Source organism: Caloenas nicobarica, chromosome 17 (genome assembly GCF_036013445.1).
Source record: "Caloenas nicobarica isolate bCalNic1 chromosome 17, bCalNic1.hap1, whole genome shotgun sequence".
In the NCBI taxonomy this organism is placed as follows: Eukaryota; Metazoa; Chordata; class Aves; order Columbiformes; family Columbidae; genus Caloenas; species Caloenas nicobarica.
This window is the reverse complement of record NC_088261.1, coordinates 5498313-5516907: the sequence shown is the minus strand read 5'-3', so window position 1 is coordinate 5516907 and position 18595 is coordinate 5498313. Positions and strand designations below refer to the sequence as shown.

General features: G+C 42.2%; 1 protein-coding gene across 1 annotated transcript; it reads left to right on the top strand.

Moving 5' to 3' along the window:
• Positions 1-354: 354 nt before the first annotated feature.
• On the top strand, positions 355-16666 carry TMEM248 (transmembrane protein 248). The gene is made up of 7 exons (XM_065647120.1): positions 355-560; positions 9020-9194; positions 9857-10142; positions 11409-11559; positions 12339-12522; positions 12994-13137; positions 13901-16666. The coding sequence occupies exons 2-7, from the start codon at positions 9036-9038 to the stop codon at positions 13919-13921; spliced, it is 945 nt and encodes a 314-aa protein (XP_065503192.1). The 5' UTR covers positions 355-560; positions 9020-9035; the 3' UTR covers positions 13922-16666.
• Positions 16667-18595: the final 1929 nt, after the last annotated feature.

The following is an 18595-nucleotide window of genomic DNA, read 5'->3' as shown; positions in this document are numbered from 1 at the left end:
GCTTTTTTAATTTTAATGTTTCGGGTAGTTTTTCAATTGAAAAGGGGGCGGCGGGAGGAGGGGTTGGGAAGTGCCGCTGCTGGGGCTGCACCCCCGGCCTGAGGAGACAACGAGGGCGGGACGACCCGAGCCCTGAGCGCTTCGCAGCCGTTCCCGCTGCGGCAGCGAGCTCGACCGGCCGGCGGGGCCGAAGCGGCGGCGGCGCCGGGGCCGCTGTGGCTCCGGGCTGGCTGGGGCTCCGCCCGCGGGCGGGGGCCGCGCCGCGCGTCGCTGGCGCCGCCGCAATTTTGTCCCCCCCGCGCCACCGTCCGCACGGCCCGACCCGGGTGAGAGGTTACGGCTGCGTCCCCGGAAGCGGCGGAGGAGGCGGGTGTCCGGGCAGCGGCGCCGGCAGCGGCCTCCCCACCCCGCCGCCCTCCGGCATGTCCCGGTAGCCCCGCCAGGGCAGGAGGATGGTGCAGAGCCCGCCCGCACGGCAGCCGCGCCGCCTCTGAGCCCCGCCGCTGCCTCCGGGCCCCCACCCGCCCGGCCCGGGGGCCTCTTCCCCGCCTCAGGCGCTGGTAAGATGGGGACGGGGGCGGGGGGCGCTCCGGCCGGCGGGTCCCTCCGGGCCGGGATGCCGCCGGCGGGGCGCTGGGTTGCTCCGGTGACGGTTGTGTAAGCGGGGAAAGCGCCGTGGAGCCGCCGGGGCCCTGCCCGTTGCGGGGCAGAGCGGCCGGGCCGGGCTCTGCCTCAGGGCTCGGTGTGCGAGGCGCGGGGCTCGCCGGGCTCGGCCGCTACAATTTACGGTTAGTTTTACTTTATTATTGGCTAAAAAAAAATATTTTGAAAGGCTGTTAGCTTGAACTATGTATGTGTGGCATCGTGTCAGGGAAAAATAGTGAGAAAGAGTATTTCTGGTAGCAGTAATTTCAGTTTCAAAATAACTTATGAATAGTGATTCTTTTTTTCCCCCTTTTCTTTTTTTTTCTATTCGCTCCATATCTATATTCTATCGCCTTTTGCTTTTTTGATTTAACTTACATCTAAAGACGCTGTAACGTTTTCCGTAACAGATTTTCGGGTTTATCGTGCCTAGAGCATGGCCGCTAGAAACCTGACGTTCGGTTTGAACCGTGTATCGTAATCACAGCTGTGGACACCCTGGGCAACATTCCTGCCTGATAAGGGACACAACCATTACAGCACAACTGCTGCTTTGGGGTTTTTTCCCCTTTGTTTGTTTTTTAAGGGCTTGTCTTTGGGGAAATCTATTTGCGTGATTAGCTCTAGCATATAATGATATGGGTAAATTTGCTCTGTTAGACAAACCTTGAGATAAGAATTCATTAAGGATTAATATCCTCATCGAACTACTGAGAAGTTTTGTAGTTGGAAGCATATCATGATATCATGAGATCTTTTGTGGTAAATTATTAATGCGTTTTTATTAGCGGTTGAGTGATAGGAAATACGTACTAAACCTTTTGCTTCTAGGTTGGACGTACGAAATGGTTCTAGGTTCATCTAGTGAGCTGCTGCCACTTCCATCCACCCGCGTTTCCTCCGGCCTCTGGGAATAAGCTGATGGCTGAAATCCAATTTCTGATCAGTAGGTGTTCGCAGGGGAGGGGACAACTTTTGTAGGCAGCCTGAGCAGAGATCATATTGAATTGTCCCTGCCAGACGGATGCTCTTTGACCTTAGATTTAGTCCCATCAAAGAGGATTTAGGACCTTAGTAGCTTTGTTACCTCCTGTGATTTGAGGAGTGGCTCAGGGCCACTGGAATGTGTTTCTTCTTTCCCACTTGAAAGACAAGAACTTGAAATGCTGCCTGATAATACAAAGTAGACAGTGTGCTCGGTCATGGAGAGGAGCATCTGAAGGCACAGACAGACCTTGGTGTCCTTGTCCCCTGGCAAGAAGCAGGAGACTGGCACGTCCGTCACCCCTGGCCGTATGTTCCTGCAGAGTGATCATCTTTATTGTTTTATTAAATGGCATCATTTTTATAGAAATGAAGCTGTTCTATTAAATGAGCCCTAAACTAAGTATTAATGAAACTCGTTGGTGTCAGCATTTTTTTGCTTTTCCCAAATCTCCTCTTGCCAACAGCATGTCTGTGTTGAGGGTTTCACTTTTTTGAGAACATTCTGACCTGTGAATGAAGCTGGTTCCCAGGGCTCCAAACTCAGGTTCTTTTTCGGAAGAAAACTTACATATGCCCGGGCATGTTGGGTTTTGTTAATTATCTGTAAAATGGAGACTCCACTTACCTATGTGAGTTTGGGCTAAGCAAATTAAAGTCCTATTTCTTTTGACCCGTGGGGGTGAAGTATAGAGATGTGGTAATATTATTGCCAAATCCTCGCTATTTCACTTATTGCCCGAGTCCTGTACTTCAGTCACTTCTGCTGCTGTTTGATTTTCTCTCTCACTAGCACCCGCCGGCTGTTTTCCTCCTCTCACAGCCAGCGTTACCTTCTTTCTACATCCGCAACTCTTATTTTGCCGTTTTATCCAAAGCTGCCATTTCCTCAACTCGTCGCATTTTCTGCTTATGATTCACGCTGTGTGTGCGTCTGTCTCAGCCGCCTCACCGTTCTCATTACAAGCAATAGTTGTCATTACAAACAGTCTGAAGAGCCTTTTTCTGGCATTTTTCTGTACTTACACAGCTGAATTCTGTACCGAGTTCCTTAATGGGCAGCCTTAATGAAGTCAACGATTAACCTCTTTAAATTGGTCACTAAGCCAGTTTCTGATTATTAAACTGTTAGTGAGACTTTCCATACTTGTTGAGTAAAGCCTTTCTGTGAACAGCGTTTGTTTGGTAACAGTCTATGCAGAATTTGATTTCTCATGGAACTTCAACAGGTCCTATAAAACCAAATCATTTTACTTTTGCCTTCCTCTCCCAGGCTCTCATGCTAATCCGCAGTAACCAGAATAGCATTTTTTAATACAACTTCAAAGCCTTTAATGTTGTGCGTTTTACTGTAGTCCGTATGATCTAGATCGTGATGTCACGTTATAAATCATGACTTTGACTTGTGAAAGTTGGAAGGTTTTAAAAATGCCCAAGAGAGAACTTGTGTATTGAAAGCGTGTCCTCTTTTCCATGGCACAGGTTCTCTTGGCAAACAGGGCTGACTTTTTGAAGTTTAGCCGCAAACCGTCTATTTTCAGCCAGAGGTTCGGTTTGCTTTCATTTTGCAGCTGGCTACATTTTAAATTGTGTTTTTCCCTTTTAACAAAAGTCAGAATTTGGGGTTCATTGGACCAGTGAAATAAGACTTTCCTCACATCATTTATATTTTCTGGCTTAAATATTTTCTAACGTTTTCTGTTTTTTCAATTTTTAAAAACTCTTAGCATTTTTTAAAAAAGTATTTGGAACTTGTTTGCATTTGTGTGTTGGTGCATAAATATCTATTTAAATGGTAAATGAAAATCGATTTTACTGTCACAGGACCTAGTGTTAAATCCACCACAGACATTTTGAGCTACAACACACGTTTGTTGGGAAGGGCTGTTAAGTAGCTGGTTACTTTGTTTACGCAGATTAAGTAATGTCTGATCCACAAACTTTCCAATTTTATTTTTTAACTCATCTACTTATTATTGTAAGTTTTCCATCTTTAACAAGAGTTACAATCAGGAACCTTTGAGCCTTTGAAATTCGGTATCGATTTGATCCTTAAAATTTACTATAACTCTGACCAAATTACTCCTTTTCCTTGGCTTTGCTTTGTGGGTAGAACTGAAATGTTTGCTGTTTATGTAGCTCTTGGGATGTTGAAATGCTTAATTATGCTTTGAAGCGTGTTTTGAGAGGTGAAAATAAACATTTGAAGTGAGTAGCATAGAATCATGATGTACCACGTTGGAAGGGACCGAAAGGATCATCTGGTGAAGCATTTTGAGTCGTTCTGTTCTTACAAGTCCCTGGGCTCTCAGGTTTTTGTTAAAATCTGCTTCCCGACTGACCCTGTTACCTGAATAACAGGAGGAAAGCATCTCCTTTTCAGCAGGTGATGTTCTCGCTCCGTTCCATGCTCCGCAGCGTCGCTTCTCTGTGCTCTTTGCACATACAAAGGACCAGGCTATTTTCCTGCCATGCATTCTGCTTCCAGATTCTAGGAAAATATTGTCGGTGTTTGTTTTTGGTTTTGTGTTGTTTGGTTTGGGTTTGGGGGTTTTTTTGGTTTTGTTTTTTTTTAAAATCAGTAAACACATTTATAGGATAAAATAGCTCAGAAAACTGTAGTGAGTGTGAGATGATGTGAGACGATTCGCAATTATCTCCCGCTTTGGGTACATTCTCCTCGCACGGTCCGAGGCAGCTGCTGCACATCTGGCTGCTGCTCCGGCTGGATTTGGTTGCAGTGAAGGATCCGAGGTGACGTTTCCATCAGATTTCTTCCTCCCCAAGTCCCGATTGCTTCTCTCCCCGACTTTGTGAAGAAGATCGATGGCACTTACTGTGCGTCTGTTCACTTTGTCTTGTTTTTTTTAAAGTGAAGGGCAGAAGAAGGGAAGAGGATCCGCTGGCCAGATGAAGTGCTCTGCTCTGGAGGGTTCTCCTCCTTCATTCCTCCAGGACTCAGCCCTCCTGCCCTTCCAAGGGCCGAGCTTGCACCATTTCATCCCGCAGGCTCTTCCTAAAAAGACGAACTTAAGCGGCTGCAGATACTGGCGCCCTCTTTTTTTTCTGTAGATATCATTGTGGTAAAGTGAATCTTCTTCTAAAATTAGTTGGAAGCCCCTCTTTTCCTCCCAACTGCATGTTTTATGATAAGTATTATGTTGTGAAAGATTTGAAGAAAAATAATTGATTAGATTTCCCTAATTCCTGAAAGAAATTGACTGTAAAAGCTCTTGGTAGTTCGTGTAGTACAAATTAATAGGTCATTTGAGGGCATGAAAGGGCAGCCTTCTGGTGAGTTTAGAAGCTTCTGTTTAATTTTTATCCTGTTTTCTTTCCCTTAAAAAAAGGAGAGAGGATAATAATTGCTGCTGCTGTGAGAACCAGCAGAGGCTTATTTTCAGTTGTAAGATTAGGTGAGGTTACTTTTGATAGGCTGGTGATATTAGATTAGAGATACAGACATTCTTATTAATAATTAGTCTTTATAAAGCTGTGACAGACCATTTTGTATCTTTTGTACTTTAATAAGCAGCTTCACAGTTAACACAACTGTGATCTATTTTGCTTTACTCTTTTAGTGTTTTAGGTATTAGACATCAGGTTCGGTTTGATGAGAAGATAACCAAATTAAAGATATTTTTGGCACCTGCTACTGTTGACTGTTCTCAAATGAGAACACTTAAGTTTGAGATCAGCACCATTTCTTTGTTTGCATGTTATTTATGGATGGTTTGCTAGGAAAATCACAGTTCGGTTGATTTGTGTGTATGGCTGTTTTTCTGGCACGTAACATTATTTTCTTTCAAAGTGGTTAACCCTGTTGTGACCCATTTCCTAACTCCCATTGTACAGCTGGTAATGAGACATCTTTGAAAACATGATTTATAAATAAACTGAGCAGCACAGTTATGATTAAATGCTATTATTCGCAATAAGAGGTTCAGGCTTAGGAAATATGAGGTGTTGATGGGGTGCTGTTGGGATGGGTTAGTGCTGCCTGCTGCCCTTCCATCCCAAATTTTCTTCCTTAAGATATTTCATTGATGTTTTTTTATTTTTCCACCCCCAAAAATGTTTTTCCTCCTCTACACCGTGACCATCTTACATGCACAACAAGAAGGGGAAATATTTGTAAGGAAATTACACAATTTTCAGCTTTCTGGTGGAAAGACGGTCGTTGGCATTATGGCACGATACACGTAAAAATTGTCAGACATTTACTTTGATCTTTAAAGAATTCTTTTTGTTTCGTTTTGGCAACTGCGATTTTACTTTTAATACCTGCTTTAGTACAGCACACTTTTTTTTCCTTGTTGTTAGGAATTCAGTTCATTTGATATTAAGCCCCCAAATGGGAATTTAATACTTCTGCTATGACTCATTTAGTTGACTTTTTGGTCTTTGCAATAGACTTCAAGGTTTTCCTTATTTGTAATTTATTCTTGAAAAACCCATGGGTCTGTTTCAGAAGTTACCTTCTCTAAACTCATCTACAAATAAGGAAGAATTTGAAAAGTTACTTCAAGGTTTCTGTATTTGGTCTTGAGCTGTTGCGGAGGAAGACTCTCTTGAATTGTAGAATAAATGACTATTTCCTCGCTTTTTAGATGGCTACCCAATTCTGTGTTTGCCTGAGACTCTGACATATTAACTCGTGTATTTCTGTCCCTTAGCATTTTAATCTTTTTCACTGGATAACAGAATTTTGGGGCGTTTGGGGGCTGATGTAAGAGCACGTCTCTCCTGAGCACCGTCAGCTGTAACTCTCCCCACCGTGGCGCTGGGACGTGCGCACCTCGAACCGAACAATTACTTTTGGAGCTGGTGCCCAATGTTCCGGGCTGGCACTTTTCATCCTTCCCGTTGTGCTTGAGCTCCTCGTTAGGATGACCGTGGAGATTTTTATTGCATAAGGATTAAAAGGCTTGGCCGGAGCGGAGAGCGGCGCGCAGCGGTTGTTAGAGCCGCTTTCTAAATTATTTATTTAGCTAAAAAGTGAAATCTGATCTTGCTTTCCTGACCTGCCAGGAGGTAATAGCGTTCGGTTTCTTTTTTAAACGGTGTGAAAAAGAAATAAGAGTTTAAGTGATGTTCTTTAGGTTATTCATTTACACAGAGGAAGTTGTTAGTTACAATAGCGTTTGTGTTGTGTTTCTAATGGGCCCTAACAGAAAGGAGGAGTTTAAGTGTGTGGACCATTAACCGAATCCCTACAATCTACTGGGAATATGTTTTGATTTACACGCACCGATCTGCTTCACAAGTTCGTGAAAAACTAGTGTTATTTAAGCACTTTATTTCAGAAAAAAATCAGCAGTTCTTCAGGCAGCGGCGTGGAAAAATTCCTCATTCTGGTTTGCATTAACCGTGTCCATTTGCTATTTTCATGTCAGCTCCGGTATTGAAATCCACAGTTGTTCCCTTTTCTCTCACAGATGCTCAAAAGGCATATTACGCTTCAGAAATTGCAGCTTATGGCATTTCCTAATTGCTTTCAAAGCTGGTGAGTTATGGGAGCGTATTAAGCAACCGGCACTTAAAAGCTGGTGATCTCTTACATAAAAATATTAGTCCGAATATTTAGTATATGTCTGCTTGTCGGTGCATCCAGTTTTATGGCTGATTTTAGACCCTGTAGTAAACAAGAATGCTAATGGCGCTGTTGGAAGCCCCCGTAAGAAGGGATCCCAGCGCTGGATGTGCTGCGGGTGACACTCGGCTTTGATGAAATGCTGTAATAAAACCTTCGTCCGCGGCGTGATTCTCGAAAGGAAATTCAGACGGGAACACTGAGTACAACTCAGCTTTCGGTTTATCTTTTGATCGTTTTCCATCTCAATACGTGTCTCCAGTGTTTCTAGATGGAGTGTTGGGGGTTTTTTAACTAGGGCTCGTTTAAGAAATTTGCTGCCGGAGGCAAGATGAGAGGCAGAAGGTACAGAAATGTGGATTGAACCCAGCATGGTCCTCACCCACACCAGCTCTCCCTTTCCATCCTATTCCTGCCTTCTCCCGACACCTTCACTGGCTTGTTTAGCCATAGCACAGCTGGTCTGGGATAAAGATAGAAACTCTGGTAAGGTACACATTTATCATCACCCTTTCTTCTCCTTCTCTCCGTCCTTTCTCTGCGCTCCGCTTGCCGCTCTCAGCCACACTCTGTATTTTTGCGAAGAGGTGTTTGCAGCGCCCAATCATTCTTGCTGATGAAAAGTTGCCGGCTTTCCTCGTCTTTGCAAAGTGGATGAAAATTGGTTGATGGTGCAAAATAGTAAACCCAGGACGTGACCCTGTGCCCTGGAGTGAGCCCTGTTTCAGCAGATTTCACCGAGGAGAAGCAAATAGGTGTGAGGAAGAGACAGGGAAAGTCAGAACGCACAACTCAGTGTTGAGTTATTGCCACAGGATCTCCGGTCTCTTCTCAGTGATTTGTATTTTCCCCTTTCTGCAGTAGTTTTGCAGGTTTTGTCAATATTCCTTCTGTTAAGAATAACATTTCTGCCAGTGAAATCTCGAGTCTGCACAAGGAAGTTGTGATCATCGTACATTGTGGGATCTGAAAAAGGCTTTGTCTGAAAGCTCGTCCTTTTCCCCGTTTGCTTTACATTGTGATACAGTAAACTTAGTCTGGGTCTTTCTGCTCTGCAAATGAAAATTCGGAAGGGGAGTCAAAGTATTTTAGGCAAAAACTGTGATTCAGTAGGTTTCCTCAGCATGCATAAGGTCACTTTGTTTACAGACTCTAGCAAAAGTTCTCTAGGTCCCGCAAGAATCAAATAAAGAAAGGAGTCTTCCAGCCTCCACCCCAATTTGGTGTTTCTGACCACAGGATTCCTGATGCAGAAGCCTAAAATGATGCAGGCTGCTATTCAGACCTCGTTTTGAAGGGCTGGTCCTTCCCCTAGGGATGGGGAAAAGGGATCTTTAAGGCTTCAGCCTCGGTTTTGAAAGCGTATGCCGGGATGTGCAAAGTTTGATCTATGGGCTGTGTTACAACTCCATCCGCACCATAATTCGGTGAATTCAAATATTACTGGAATTAGCGTGTGGCAGTGTATATTCTGTCTAGGTGTGTGGGGAAGGAAAGGAGCTGGTTTTATTGCTCGTCAGTGATATTTGGCTGCACTAGAAGTTGTCCTCGTTTCTTAAAATCCGTTCCTAGCTGGCAGTTGCAGGTGCTGAGAAGGTGAAGTCAAGCGTGTTTTGATTTGCGCTTTATTTAAGGCATACTGTGTTCAGTGAACAGCACAGAGTCGTATAATTGAATCTTGTTTTGGTATGTGATTCCATTTTTTTGTTGTCAAACTTTCACCGTATGCGATCCACCAAGCCCCTCCCTGTGACACACACAGCCCAGTCACTCTGTCCTGATATTCTGTGTTTTCAGGCGAACAATCAGAATAATGTTCAACATAAACCTGTTGGAGAACCTGAAGGTTTACATCAGCAGTCGACCTCCGCTTGTGGTCTTTATGATCAGTGTAAGCGCTATGGCAATAGCTTTTCTGACACTGGGTTATTTCTTCAAAATCAAGGAGATCAAGTCACCAGAAATGACAGAGGTAGGTACAGAAAGTTCCTGAGCTAAATAGTGGGCGTACTAATTTGAAAAACATGCCTAAAGCTAATGAGTTGGGGTTTTTTCCCCCCTAAGAACCCTCTCATGGGAGTGTGCAGAGTCTTGTGGGAGTTTGTCTTCATTTATATTTGCCTCTGATTTAATAAGGAAAGACGCTGTGGTGTGAATGTTCGAATAGTCTTTTTTTTTTTTTTAGTGTGAGGATGAGGCCAGATCATCTGACGTGGTTCTTCCCTCCTGTGGCCTTTCTGTTTCTCATTCTGTTGTGCCAGCTTGTTTGTGACACTTTTGATCTCCTCTAGCACTATTGTGTAATGAGGGCAACCTTGCTGGAAACCGCTCATACCCTGAGCGTGGTGAGAATGCACCAGTGAGTCTGTTCCTTCCGTAGTTTAAAGGAGCCTATTCTGCTGTGCTGAGCACCGCTCAGGCTGTGGCTGCGATTTAGCACATTGAACTTTTGTAAGCACCTTGCCCCGTTGTTGAGATGGTCGTGGTGGGATTTGTCCTTGCTTTGTGAGCCGTGTGATTTTTGCGAAATGGCTTGGAGCTGCGGGATGGTACGTATCGAGGTCTGCACTGCTCTAGGGAAGCGGCAGCCAACAGCGAATTCGCTAATCTGGAAATCTTCACGTTTGTTTTAAGGACTGGAATACTTTCCTCCTGAGGTTTAATGATTTGGACTTCTGTATATCTGAGAATGAAACCTTAAAGCATCTCATCAATGATACCACGACTCCGGAAAGTACCGTGACCAGCGGGCAGGCGAGATCTTCTACACAGTCGCCGCAGACTCTCGAGGACTCTGGTCCCATCAACATCTCTGTTACCATCACCTTGACACTGGACCCGCTCCGACCGTTCGGCGGATACTCTCGCAATGTCACACATCTAAGTTCCACAGTTTTTGGCCACCAAATTGGGCTCTCAGGTACGGAAGACATGACCTTTATAAACGTGAATGAAAGCTGTATAATTAATCAGAAACTCTGCAGCTTATTATTGGTGAGAGAAATCTTTTACTTAGAACATGTGTGTTTCCAGATTTGTAGTGAGTATATTCCTATATAAAAATAGAAGAAACTTTTTCCTGCATTCAGAATGGAAAAGAACCTGCAAGTTTGCCAATATTAGGTTTTGCATTTCTAAATGATTAACCTAATGACAATGGAAGGTAATTTTTAAGCCAACAAAATTCCAAGCAGCAAAAGCTTCTACAGTGACTATCTTCAGTTCTATCTGATACATCTTCAAGTCATTAACTCACATTTTAGAGGCATTAATGTATATATAATACATTAGAGGTCAAGGAGCATGTTGTCTAAAAAATATAGAATTTATCTAAAATCTGTACATGAATAAGCTTTAATATCAGGAACAGCAACAAATAAGGTGGTTACACTTTCTGTGGTGTGAAGTGACTGATCTGCTGTGTGACTGCCCTGACAGTAAGTTTTGACAGGAGGTTGTAGAAAATTAGTATAAATTGGTAATAGGACCTTGCTGAATTTTAGTTTTTAGCCAGGGCTGCATTTTATGATGCCTGAAGGTATCTTGAACCTCAGAGACCTGTGAAGAGACATTTGCCATAGCTGTAAATCTGTATTACTGTATTTTATGTTGTTTTTATTATGTTATTGCTTTAAAAGCTACCAAATGCAAGTTCCATTTCCAGTAGCCTGGATTTACTTTCCGTATTAATATATCCACATGGAGTTAACATACACTATTTAATCTGCAGTTCAATATCTGCTGGCACCTTTTTGTCTACACAAATATCTCCAATTTGAAAAGTAAGTGTTGGAAAAAGCAAATGTGGAACCAAGTCTTTAGAAGGCTAAAGATCTGTGATTTTACTTTCTAATAAAGTTCTCTGAACACACGTGAGTTCACTTATAAATAGTGAGGTTTTAATTTCTGAAAGGAGCCTAATGACCCCACTTTTTCTGGGGGCAGGAGAGATTAGAAAGACCAGCAGCTGGGGTTTTTTGTGGTTGTTGGTTTTAGTTTAGTTTGGTTTTTTTGAAACTTTCTTTTTCCTCTCTTTTTTGATAGCAAAGCTCCTGGGTGGCATCAAAGGGACAGATTCAGGGTTATGGTTGCTGCCTTAGTCGTTTCCATGTTGTCCTTATCCTAGTGATTGTTGTTCAGATACTTTTGTGAACCAAACCCAGCTTTTCTTCTCTCTTTCTCAAAGGCAGAGAATCCCACGAGGAGATCAATATCACGTTCACCCTGCCGGCTGCCTGGAATTCCGATGACTGCGTCCTGCACGGCCACTGCGAGCAGGTCGTGTTCACCACCTGCATGACTGTCACAGCAGCCAGCAACGTGTTTCCCGTCACAGTGTAAGTGCATTTTAAACACTCCATCACAGACTGGTTAATAGGTGATTCATTCCTCAGCTGGTTCTCTGAGGTAGTTACTTCCTGATGAAAATTATTGTTGACTGTGGAAGTTTATGTACCTGCCTTCGTTTCCCCCCAGTAAAAACCCTGGCTTGAGACTTTTGCTGGCTTTTAGCAACACTGGATTTTTCCATGGATTTTTCTGGCCCCTACCTGCCGTTCAGCGTGCTACCTGTGATTTTAAACTTCACTCAAAACAAAAGAATCTGTGGAGATTTAGGACAGATACCCTGTAATTTAGTTTCACTACCTTGTGTGAGAGCCAAGGCTTGACACTAAGGTTCTTATTCTCTTCGCGGCTGAGAGATCAGCATAAGCCAAATGCTGCTTTGCTACCATCACCCAGCAGGTACAGGCCTCTAATCAAAATAGTTTCCCTTTGTCTTCTCTAGATTCTCTGCCACTATTCAGCACACCCTGGAGAACCACCAGATAGATTCACGTGATGCGTGAAGCCTTATGAAAACCCGTGTTTTCCTAATTAAGCTGTGGGGTGTTGACTTACTGGTACAACATGCAGTTAAATCTAATCATAGTATAGGGATCATATGGTTTCTATACACTCTTTTGGTTAAGCTTTGGTTTTTGTTGTTGTTTTTGGAATGTCCAAAATCAAACTGTGTTTTACGCTGCTGTTGAGAAGACTCCGTTCTAAAAGTTCGCCTTACTGAACATAGAGAACGGCAATTAGGGTGCTAATTATTTCTGTTTTTCTGCAGTCAGCCACCACATTGTGTTCCTGAAACATACAGCAACGCTACACTTTGGTACAAGATCTTTACCACCGCAAGGGACTCTAATACAAAATATGCGCAAGACTATAACCCTTTCTGGTGTTACAAAGGAGCGATTGGAAAAGTGTACCATGCTTTAAACCCCAAACTAACTGTTATAGTTCCAGATGTAAGTGCCGCGGTGTTTTTATATGTTATGTCGAATAAGTGCTTAGCTCTGTTTTAATTGACTATGGTTCTGTTTGTGTCCTAAAATAGTCATATTCAGTGCTGGTTTATTATGTAGTGCAAGAGTTGAGACAGAGTTGGAAACGCTTTCTCCCTGGTGGGCATGATGGTCTTCCTGTAATCTCCACGTGCCTCACCGCTCTTAATAACTCACATTTATATTCTGAAATCATTTGACAAAAGACACTGTCAGTACATGGGAAGAGATCTCCTGTGCAGATTTTTAACATGAGGAACGTTTTGCCTGTTTATATGCCACAATTAGGAATCACTTTCATTACTGTGCCAGCTGCGTAAAGGGGAGAAAGTTGATTCACGAAGTAATTTCTGTCCTAATCTGATAGTTATTGCTTTAATATAAAATGCCAACTAACGGTGCATTGTCAATAAATGGTTTTAATTCTCTGTGCAGGATGATCGCTCTCTTATAAACCTGCATCTCATGCATACCAGTTACTTTCTTTTTGTGATGGTGATTACAATGTTCTGCTATGCAGTTATTAAAGGCAGACCAAGCAAACTGAGGCAAAGCAATACAGAATTCTGCTCTGAAAAGGTGAGTCTGTGTAATAACAAAATATTGACTCTGATAAGAAAACATAGAAAACCTCCTTTTTTACATAGTACAGACTGTTCTTTCTTATCTCTGGGGATTTAGATTTAATTCCTGTTCAAAGAGACATGGGTGTTTCATTGTGGACAGTACAGACGGGTGCTACAAAATACATATATGTGCTTAGTAGATCCTCAGATTCCTTGGAACTGGATTATTGCAGTTCAGTAAGTGCTATGATGCAGCTGTTCTGCCCTAATTCTGATGTTACTTGCGCTGTTTGTATGAAGCATTGAACAGATAGCATTGAGTAGTTTTATTTATCTTTTATCACAACAGACCAAAAACTTTGAATAAAACATGATACGTGCTTCTAATAATTGTTAATCAGAATTAAACGAAAACAACGACAAAGCTACTGAAGCGGTCATTCAACACTGCATTGGAGACCTGCACTTTTCTTGAAGGATTAAATGTGAATGTGTTTAATTGTGAAGCAGGAAGCTAATGTTGCCACCTTTTGATCTTAATGATATTTTGTAGTATAAGCTGTTTTGGTTTCTGTGTGTTGTTTGTTTTTTAAAAAATGATTATGCTGAGTACAAAACACCTTCAGGCTTACTTTGATTTCCTTTCCAAGTCAGACTTTTCAAGGTTCTTTGAAAAGGCAAGGACAGATATGCCAGCTGTGTGGAGATAAGGAATATCCCCGGTACAGGATGAAGAATCTGACTTTAATTAAATGTTTTCTTTTTCTTTTGTTTAGGTTGCTTTGTCAGAAGCATAATCCATCCTCTCCTTTTACTGAGAATGACTGAGAACCGTAATCATTGCCTGCTGAACCCAGAATGGGTCTTAACACTCTGTGAATACATTATCTTGCAATGTTGGTTTATTCCAACCAAAGACATTTCAAGTGCCTGTAATTGATTTGTACATATTTATAAAAGTATATTCAGAATAGGTCAGGTGATGCACTTGTTCCGCATTGTAGTGCGGCCGGAAACTTTCAGTCTTTACCTGTGGACATAGCCGAATGTTTGTGTAGATATGTTTAGTGATATGGCTACATATAGTCAGAGCAAGATATTTTTGTCTAGCTGCATCTGGGCAGGTTAAGATGCCTTTGCAAGTGTCTCAAACAAACCAACAGATCTTTGTTTTTTGCCCAATGATATGTACAGTGTGTTTGAAACAGTATGCACCTTTGATATAATACTGCATTTCCAAAGCCACCAATCTACTACATTAATTAAATGTGTGTTTGTGTGGCCTGATACTTTCTTCCATTTGTTCCTTGCTTGCAAGAAAAGATATCAACGTTTTAGATTTTTTTTTTTTTTTTTTTTTTTTTTGGAAAAAGAAATACTTATTCACATTTTAATAGTGCTGTATTTAGGACAAACTTGTGCTTTTATTCATAGTAAAAAAAAATGAGTGAAGTCCCATCTTAAAATGTTTCTTATTGAAAAGTGCTAAGTTGGATTATTTTTTTTTTATATATATAATTTTCATTTGGCTTGCTGAACGCCAGGGAATCAGTCAGCAGAGATACTGTCTGGAGCGCTTTCCACTTGGCCTCCCATCCGCAGCCCTCAGACCAGGATTGTGCTTCTCTGCTGCTGAGCAGCTTTCTCTAAACTTTTTTTTTTTTTTTTCTAGAAAGTGAAGCTTAATAAAAAGCTGTATTGTATTACCAGTCTGTTGGGGCTCTGCACAGCCTTGGGCAAGTGCAGATAATGAAAGGAAAGGAAATCCTGTAGTGTTTTACAGAGCTCCACTTTGGGACTCTGTCCATCTCTGAAGGGCAGCTGGAAATGGGACTTTCTTTATTGGCTTTGTCCCATTGCCATCGGACGCTGCCCACTCGGGGAGGACGGCAAGGAGAGCGCTGGGGCCGCTGTGATAAGGTCAAAGAAACCCCACAGTAAAACACACACTGTTCTCTGTGTCCATTCTTAAATCTGAGCTCTTATTCTGTGCATTTCTCCCTTTCTCATTCTGGCTTTTGCTGTTTCTTTCTGGTTTTTTGATTGAGTAGCCTCAATTGTCCAGAGTCAGAGTTTTCCTGCAGATGTTTCCACCACCGCTTTTAAAATCTCACTGGTTGCCTTAATTGACCTTTCATCTTGTCTTTCAGCTTTCTTGTCAGAAACTGTAGGTCTGCACACATACACAAATGCTTTTTTCCCCCCTCCTCCTTTCGCTCCAAACTACACAAAAGAAGGAACTCAAGTCGAAATCTCAGTGTCTCGATTATGTTGGCCTAAAATTCTTAGTTTATTATCTGTAGACACCATTGAATGGTACCCTACTGGTCTGTATGTACGGGACTTCAGTAAGTTCACGAGTCTTCAGTGCATTTGAAGCAAAGTAGTCGCACTTTCCTTCAGAACATGTTTCCTTAATAGGATTTCAGTTACTTAAGTGGTGTTAACTAACATGCATTTTTCTCCAGGGATGTTAAGGCAAAGCTTTAGAGATGGCCGAGTTTGAAGTTTAGGGATAAAACGAAGCTTCCAGTTTTCTCCTGATGCTGCTATGGGCTAATACGGCTTCGCTGGATGAATCGGTGAAGTCAAAACAGGTAGACGGCTCCTCATGAAAACTGTCTGAGCTGTTCCTAATGCACACCTACCCAGCCCTGTGCATTAATACCCACTTACAGAGTTGCCTACGAGGGTGGCTTGATCTGGGGACCAAAGGCAGGAATAGGAAGCAGATTGGGGTGGCGTTGCAAATTCTGGAAATACCTAGAAAACACCCAACATAACGTAACCCCTTTAAAAAAAGCAAAGCTGAGTCCTTTCCATTTCAGCAAATTAAAAATCAAACTCCAAGTGTTCTAACTAAAATTTAGTCTGCTGGTGAAAAATAAGATTTTTTTTTTTTTTTTTTTTTAAATCTGGTTTTGCTCTTTGGTAATTCAAAGAGCCTGCTTTGCAATTTGTCACCCCCTGTATTGAAGTACCCAGAAATACTAAGATTGCAACACACAAATGCAAAAGACAAAATGTCAGAGGGTTGTATTTTTTGGCCTTAGTTTCTCCCTTTGCAGCCCTGTTTTGCAGCGCAGAGGTAAGGGTGTCCATCGGCTTGGAACGCTGCAATACCGAGGAATATTGGATTGTTCCTGGGCGCAGTCTACACAAGTTAAATGCAGCCAAACAGAAGAGTAAAAACTTAAAGTTCAGATCATATTGATCTTTCCTTTTTTGTTTTCTTTTTCTTTTTAACTATGACTTGAATCAGTTTTGATTCTATTTGTACGTGTTTTCTTGTTCTTAGAAAGCTGCCATTTTCTTTTGCATTTTTCTTTGCCATTACCTAGAAAATCTGAGCCTTGGTTTTCAACCCTCTGCAGGTGATTGTAGGGTTAAGATGGCTTTTTTGGTTTGTTTTGTTCTTACATTTCACTTGTCTTGTTGCATGATGGTTAATAGCTGATTTGGAAATGACATTTCTCTCCTAGATTAATTTTGTGTTTGTAAGATGTGCATATTGCTTTGCAGAATAAAAAAGATGAAGTTTATTCCGTTGTCTTTATTTCTACTGCCCCGTTGGCTGTGGAGGTTTCCTAAATCACGAATGTTATATGGACCATAGGAGGATTGAAAATTCCAATCTATGTATTATTATTGTTTAGGGAATGTGGCTGGTGCCTGTCATAAGAAATGCAGAATTTGTCACCTAGACCTGTCTCTCCTGTTGCTTTTCCTTGATGATGATCATGCCTTCCACTGCCTCCTAGCTCCAGGTGCTGGTAAAGGACTTGGCTGAACCAGGACCAGATGCTGAGTGTGTCAGAATTGCCCAGAGATGGTTGGAGGATGTATAGGGATGGCTGTTGAAATGAAGATAATGTAACTTGTTAAATTCTAGCTCCAGTTACTGGGCAGCTGGAACAAGTTCCACCTGCGTGTTTTTGGTGCTTGAGTAAGAAAAACATACTTTGTTTTGCTTTTGGAAGCTCGTTAAGAGCTTGGCGCTGTGTATCTGACAAGTGCACGGCAGCCAACCCATCTCGCTTCTCTAAAAAACAGAGTTCGAAGCATCCAAATAGTGCCTATTCAAATCTGCTGGCGAATGTGAGCATTGTTTAAAAGCAAACCTGTGACATCACTTTAGAATTTTTACTGGTGTGAAGGACTCTGAGAGTTAGTAGAAAAAACTTAATAGGATAGTTTCTGTGAATCCCCTTGGTATGGCTCCAGGAACCTGGCTGGTTCTGAAATGTCTGTCCCGAAGGAGCTTTAAGCCCTGTGTTCACGAGGTCTCAGCTTTGAGGAGTCTGTCACTACAGTTAGCAAAGCAGTCGTCTGTCCCTCTGCCAGCAAAGAGGAAGAGAAGGGCAGTCGGACACGTATTCACTTGTTTTCTGTTAAACAAACTCTCTTTCATAACTCAAGCAGCCACTATTTGGCAAATACACAGCTTTGTTTAATGAGTTTTATAGAAGTGCAACCTACTTGAAGAAAATCCTGGTTTTATAGCTCTTGCTGCATAGAGTTGCACTTGAGTAAACTTACAGGAAGATCTCCGGTGAGTTCCCACTGGGGAAAAAGTACTTGGCAAATCAATATGTGATTGAATCTATTTTGTTCTAGAGTTAAAGGTGAGCAAACTGCTGCCTGGAATATTTCCCAAGCGTCTTAATATAGGAAAAGTCTTGCTGTAATTTAGTGCCGTAGCCTTAAGTCAGGTTCTTTCAAGGCTCCCTCCTGGCTCTTGATAATATGAGCAGCTTAAAACTGGGTGTTTTACACAGGTGGTACAATATGGGGGTGGAGTAAAGGCTGTTTTGCTGATATTTCCAGGGGCTGGAAGGTTGGAAGGGTGGGGTGAGCAGAAGGGATTCATTTGATAACACTGTAATCAGGCTGTTTGCTCATAATGATGGTGTTTGTTAACAAACTAAAATAAGAGCAATGAAAAATTATGTAAAGCTTGCTCATCTGGAAAAAATGCACGTGCTGTGTTTGCAATCAGATTACACCTGACGTTAGCAGGCTGCTCCAGATTGGGATGAGAAGTACCATCTGCCATCAGCAACGGCATTTCTTTAATCGGGTGCTTTGTGCCAAATATTTTGGTATTACGTGAAAGTATTGCTGAAAATGAGGAACAGCATCTGTCTCCCAGCAGCGCCTTCTCTCTGCAAGCAAATTGCTTTAGCCTTTTTAAAATGGAGAGTTTCAAAGAAATGTTCTCAAAATTTTTGTGTGAACGAGTATGCTGGCAGCTGCTGAAATTTGGACTGTAAATTCTCCTTTTTCCTCCAGCTCTAATCAAAATTTTGCTAGTGATGAATTCCCTGGCAGAGTGAGAAAATACAGCTGTAGCTAAGTCCACGTTTCTGTTAAACTCTTGCGACTTGTCTGCTGTTAACCAGCTAACTCGGTGACTTTCCAACTTTTGACTTGTGAGCTCCACAAACATCCTCCTTGAAGGTCCCCGAGAA